Source organism: Embiotoca jacksoni, unplaced genomic scaffold (assembly GCF_022577435.1).
Source record: "Embiotoca jacksoni isolate LCO1_2020_lvr unplaced genomic scaffold, fEmbJac1.0.p SCAF_16, whole genome shotgun sequence".
Classification (NCBI taxonomy): domain Eukaryota; kingdom Metazoa; phylum Chordata; class Actinopteri; family Embiotocidae; genus Embiotoca; species Embiotoca jacksoni.
The window spans coordinates 11,889,414-11,896,032 of NW_027185296.1; the positions used below are offsets into that span (position 1 = coordinate 11,889,414).

The 6,619-nt window shown below is 40.1% G+C and overlaps 1 protein-coding gene across 1 annotated transcript; it reads right to left on the bottom strand.

Moving 5' to 3' along the window:
• Positions 1–2,216: 2,216 nt before the first annotated feature.
• Positions 2,217–5,073, bottom strand: glulb (glutamate-ammonia ligase (glutamine synthase) b). The gene is made up of 7 exons (XM_069150957.1): positions 4,728–5,073; positions 4,142–4,324; positions 3,871–4,032; positions 3,640–3,786; positions 3,408–3,535; positions 3,100–3,299; positions 2,217–3,029 (listed from the first exon to the last, which is right to left on the bottom strand). The coding sequence occupies exons 2-7, from the start codon at positions 4,305–4,307 to the stop codon at positions 2,711–2,713; spliced, it is 1,122 nt and encodes a 373-aa protein (XP_069007058.1). The 5' UTR covers positions 4,308–4,324; positions 4,728–5,073; the 3' UTR covers positions 2,217–2,710.
• Between the last annotated feature and the right edge of the window lie 1,546 nt (positions 5,074–6,619).

Here is a 6,619-nt window from a genome sequence, read left to right on the forward strand (position 1 = left end):
AAGCCCCGACTGGTGGAGGGCTGCAGTGATAGTTGACTTTGTGGAACTTTCTCCCATCTCCCTACTGCATCTCTGGAGCTCAGCCACAGTGATCTTTGGGTTCTTCTTTACCTCTCTCACCAAGGCTCTTCTCCCACGATTGCTCAGTTTGGCTGGACGGCCAGGTCTAGGAAGAGTTCTGGTCGTCCCAAACTTCTTCCATTTAAGGATTATGGAGGCCACTGTGCTCTTAGGAACCTTGAGTGCTGCAGAAATTATTTTGTAACCTTGGCCAGATCTGTGCCTTGCCACAATTCTGTCTCTGAGCTCCTTGGACAGTTCCTTCGACCTCATGATTCTCATTTGCTCTGACATGCACTGTGAGCTGTAAGGTCTTATATAGACAGGTGTGTGCCTTTCCTAATCAAGTCCAATCAGTTTAATTAAACACAGCTGGACTCCAATGAAGGAGTAGAACCATCTCAAGGAGGATCAGAAGAAATGGACATCATGTGAGTTAAATATGAGTGTCACAGCAAAGGGTCTGAATACTTATGACCATGTGATATTTCAGTTTTTCTTTTTTAATAAATTTGCACAAATTTCTACATTTCTGTTTTTTTCTGTCAACATGGGGTGCTTAGTGTACATTAATGAGAAATAAAATGAATGAACTTTTTTGATTTTAGCAAATGGCTGCAATGAAACAAAGAGTGAAAAATGTAAAGGGGTCTGAATACTTTCCGTACCCACTGTATATAAGAACTATTATACACAGCATTACCTTTTTTGAAATTAACTGAGTTATGCTTGGCTGACGAGACTCATTGCCCAGGACTTCATTTTGGTTGCAAACACAACATGTTTTATGTTACGTGAGAACGTCATAAGTGTGAGTTCACATGGAACAAACTGTACAATTATACAGTATCAAGCCAAAGGGCAATTATTTTTAAAAACACAGACTCACCATTGAAGACAGACTTGAGTTCAGGCTGAACCAGAACCAGTCAAACAAGACTGGGGACACCCACTGCGTCTTTAGTGAAAGAAAAACCTGCCTGCTGCCTTACATCTGTCCTCAAACAACACACAACATCCTCATCGAATGAATCAGGTTACTTGCTTCTACCTTTCATACAGGTGTTGACTACATATGTTTTACAGCAGAATTAACAGTATACATTTAAGTTTTTTATTAGCAGTTTTTTTTTTGCCGACTCTGTATATATATGATTCTGTATACATGTATCACACATTTACCTTTAACAGCTACTTGTGAGTAGAGGCTTAATGTCTTGCTCAAGGACATTTGGAAATAACATGACTTTTGAAGAAATAGAACTTGAGACAAAACTCACACTGTCTCCTTACTCGAATGAGTGATCACAATTCACGGCCATTGGACTAAAATAAACTGAAAAAAAACATGGTTAGACATGTTCAATTCAGGTTAAATTCCCAAATGATAAGGATATATCCATAAGAGACAGAACAATTTGTATATATAGATCTATCATTGGTTAACAGTAGTAAATTGTACATTATATCTGTCTAAATGACAGAAGGTTTAGGTTTTAAATGGTTATTCAGCCTGGTTTGCGTGCGTGTTTTAATGTGATGATAGAGGTTGTTAATAAACTTTGCTTATCAGCTAAAGTTGTGTGCAACGTTTTTCACAAATTAGAAAATCATATTAGTTACCTAAACTTGTTTCGGTAGCTCATACGATGTTACACAGGATACTGTATAGCCAAATGCTAAAAATTAAATGCCATCCCTTTTGCATGGGTTCCCTGGTCTTCAGACAAAGTTCATTGCAGCCTATGTGTGATCAAGGCTTGTATCAAAAAAACATTCCACGAAGACAGTTGCACACACTATTTTTGGATTGACCTGTGCCACAGAAAGTATTAAGCAAAGCCAGTGTGCTCACATGCATCCTGCCACCACATTTACAGTCAATGATGAAGCTGCAAAAACCCCTTCAAAGGTTCACTGTTCTCTTCATTTTCTCGTGTGTTTAGCTGTTTGTATAAGTAGGAGGAAATGGATATAACTTGTCTAAATTACACAGCGTTTGCTCAACATTACAGGGCATTTTCCCTTAATGCCAGTCACACTGCAAACTTTCATATCATCTGACAGTCTGCTTGTGACAAACTGGTTTCAGTTGGAAAACAACTTCAGGTAAAATATTATGTGTGTGAAATTAAATTGTAAACAAAAGTCAGGTGTACAAATGTTAGCTTTTTATTTAAGAGTTCCACAATTACAAGTGAAAATAGAGACAAAACAGATATACATTATTTAAAAAAAACATATAAACCTAGATTTGTTTACGTGATTACCTCATCTATCCACCATCGTGATTTAACCACCATCGTGACAGAGGCCGAGACAGATAAAACATTCAAATGCCTTTGGGATCCTTTGAGCCATAGTAACAGGAGATACAGCAAAATGTGGCTGCACTTTGACAGTTTCCATTAGTACAAGTTAAACTCATTATAATAGTGTACATCTTTATAAACCACTAGCTACCATGACACTATGACTATATGTGTTGTTGGCACACAGGCAGTGCTTGTGTCAGTTCCTCCACATGACTAAATGTACAAAGAATGCAGGAATACCTCAATCATTATTTCAATTTCAAATAAGTCTATATGGTCTTGAAGTTGACACAAGGCTAAAAGCAGTACTGTTTATGACACTTTTTTCTTACATTTCATTTGCTGTACTCTGTAGGCTCCTCTCCCTCTTCTTTAAGCAAACAAGTGCGCACCAGTGCCTCTGTGACGATATAAGGGTCACAGTTGGCAGATGGACGGCGGTCCTCGAAGTAGCCCTTCTTGTCCTGCCCCACTGAGCGGGGTATGCGGATGCTGGCCCCACGATTGGCCACGCCAGCTGAGAACTCATCAATGTTTGAGGTTTCATGATGACCTGTGAGGCGTCTGGCATTGTCAAGGCCGCCTTTGGGATCGTAGGCACAGATGTGATACCTGTGTCTCTTTGCCAGCCTTTCAATGGACTCCTCAATGATTCTGTGAAGAAAAGAGGAAGTTAGCAACATGCTATGAATCACTTATTCTAAATATTAATTAATATTATTACTTGAGTCCTCCATCGTCTCGCATGTCTTTTGTACTGAAGTTGGTGTGGCAGCCAGCGCCGTTCCAGTTCCCTGAAATAGGTTTGGGGTCAAAGGACGCCACCACACCGAAATCCTCACAAACTCTATGAAGGATGAAGCGAGCAACCCACAGATGGTCCCCCATGTTGATACCTTCACAAGGCCCAACCTGGAACTCCCACTGAAACAACAAAAGACAGTGTTATTTACATTTAAGTACATTGTTGACTGCTAATAATGTAATAATAACTGTATTACACAGTTTTATCATGCCACAGATGAAAAGTACCTGTGCTGGCATGACTTCAGCATTGGTTCCACAGATCTGAACTCCAGTGTACAAACAGGCTCTGTAGTGCGCCTCCACAATGTCTCGACCATATGCCATATTTGCTCCCACTCCACAGTAATAAGGCCCTACAGGTGGAAAGATATTAGATAGAGACACTCAGTGGCCATTCAAATTTTTTATGTATTGGATTTCAATAAACAATGACTCAAGCATGAAATCTGACACTTACCTTGTGGACCTGGGAAGCCGTTGGAGGGCCAGCCAAAAGGATGTCCATCTGTGCCAAGGAGAGTGTACTCTTGCTCCATACCGAACCACGGGTGGATATTCTCCACCATGCTCATAATCTGTTTACAGGTGTGCCGCAGGTTGGTCTCTGTTGGAACAGCATTAAAAAATGAGTCAAAACGCGATACAGCTTGAAGTATGTTTACGTCCAGGTTTGTTCTTTTCTGCGAACCTGCTGGCTTGCGGTTGTACTTGAGCACTTCACAGAGCACCAGCTTGTTGGGGTCTTTTCTGAACGGGTCCCTGAACATGGCTGCAGGGATCAGGAACATGTCGCTGTTGGAGCCCTCTGACTGGTGGGTGCTGGAACCGTCAAAGTTCCACTCAGGGAGATCTGACAGAGGAATACAACTGACATAAAAGACCCGCTTCAAAGTCCTAAAAAAATATCTCCAATCATGTTATGTTGGATGCTATTGATCAGATTAGGGGCCAGATCTTACCCTCAATTGTTTTGGGTTCAAAATCCAAAGTTCTGGTCTTGCATCGCAGCCCCTCGCCAGACCCATCAATCCAAATGTACATGGCTTGGACATTGTCCCCCTGAGGGAGATTCATGTACTGCTGCTTAACAACTTTGTTCAGTTTTGAACTTGCTGAGGTGGCCATTTTCTTGACCCCAAAACCTACAGAGCAGAGAGGACACATGATGGGCTTCACTTACTGACCACTGTGACTGAATGCACGCGTAAAATGCAAGAGAAGAGGTCAAGAAAAAGTCCATGAGGCATCAAGAGAGGTTCAACTGAATGTTACGGTCAAGGAAAATCTCCATCATGCCTAATTATGCAACAGCAACAACAACACAAACTGACCGTCTTCTCATTTATTGCTCTGATTCAAACGGCTGTTTGTGAAGTGAAGAAAAAAAAAACAATTACACAAAGTAGGGCTGACATTACACAGCATGTAGCTATACTAGAGAAAAGCAAACATTGCTGTAACAGATTTTTGCGGCACTCCAGCAGAAAACGAATGGGCTTGTAAAATGAAGCCATCAGTGCATCTGCAAATAAATACGTAACTTACCTTATGTTAAGTGAAGGAAAATAACAACAGATGAACAGAGTCTCTGGATGTGCGCTTGTCGTGTAGGTTTTTATTGTTGTTCATTCCTGCTTCCCTTCACTGCTTCCACGTTAGATTTATAGCGCTGCCAAGCATATCCGCCGCCTCTGATTGGTCGAAGGACAACGTGACCAGTCCGAGACGAAGCGATGCAGGAGAGTGGCTGTGTTACACTCTGGCTGCGTGTAACAAAGGAACAAACCCACACAGAGGCTTCAGTGCTCGCTGACGTTTTATCTGCATATTGTATTAAGACTTACCCTGGTTGAGCTGTGACGGCAAAACAAGCCAGATTCAAAATTTGACACACACAGAAAGAAAATGCCACATTCTGCCAGTGATCACAGGCTGACTATGGGGGAGTGAAAAACAAGCAATGCGCCCTCTAGTGACTCTGAAGCTTATTGTAAGAAACAGAACACTTTGTTCCTTTAGAGTTAAGTCTTAAATTATGATTAATATTAAATATTCACATACTCAAATTGTGGACCGTGAGGTCAAGCACTTAGTATTTTGGTGATGGTGGGGTAAGGACCCTATTGCTGTGTACTTTTGATTTTGGTGAAATTCAGCATTGGAGAGCTTCCATCCAGAGTACATTGTCATTGAACGATGTGGAAGCAGTACTGTGCTGTGTAGGCTACAGATAGATACGAGCATGTTATACACTTAGTACTGAGAGTAATAAGAGACTGTAGGAAAAAAAAAAAAGTATTGCCCCCTCTAAAGACGCTAAAGAGGATTGCTATGAACAGAACTATTTGTTGTTCTTTTGTGAACAATATTCAATCTTCAAATGTCATTTAAATATTAATTTTACCAATAGTTTGATGGAGTTGTCAACACACTACTTTTTGGAAGAAGGTTGGAAACCACTGATTTAATCTTTAACAATGTGTTGAACAGCATATTTCACAGCTTGTTATCAAATCTTCATTTTAAAGGTAACTAGTAACATAGATGTCAGTTAAAAGTAGTGTTGCAGAAAATACAATATTTCCCTCTGAAATGTACCAGATTGGAAGTATGAAGTAGTAGGCCTATCAAATGCATATACTGAGGTCATGCATGATAGTATTTGGGTGATGTGGGGGTTACAAACCTGTTGTAATTACTATACAATAATATACTTACTACACTATACATAATACAACACCATTCTATACTATAGATTAATACACTATATAATATTATACAATGTAATTCTCTTTATATAGCCTACTTTTATCCCTGTTGGGCTACTTATACTCCGCACCACAATCAATAAAATGGTGGATTTATGCAGATGTAAGGGGTGCATACAGCCAAATGAACCCCACCTCTGGCCGTATATATGTATACATATACACACACACACACACACACACACACACAATCACACACAAACACACACAAACACATGTATATTTGAGACCTACCTGTGTTTTGATTATAAAAACTTGTTGAAAAATTCTAATGCATATCCCAAATTTCCCAGACATGTCATGTTGGCAAAATGTGTATAAAATGTATAATATTTCCATGCGATGGTAGGTTCACAAAAGTCTATGAGTCTGGGGTTGGAATCCACAAACGGTGGTGTGTGCGTTCCTGGTTGGGAAAGTTGGACTCAAGTACATTGCAGACATACAAATGGGTTAAAAATAAACTAAATGAGTGGGTGGCGAAACAGATTTGTGAAGGGTTTGATAATAAAATGAATCTTGGCCTTCACAGACCAATCTCAACTCTGTTGAACTCGTGTGGGGTTCCTCCATCATAAAAAAAAAGAAGTACAGGAATATCTTGTTGAAGAATGTTGTTCAGCACTGCAGAAAAGTGTCAAGATTACACACGGATAAAGGCAATTTACA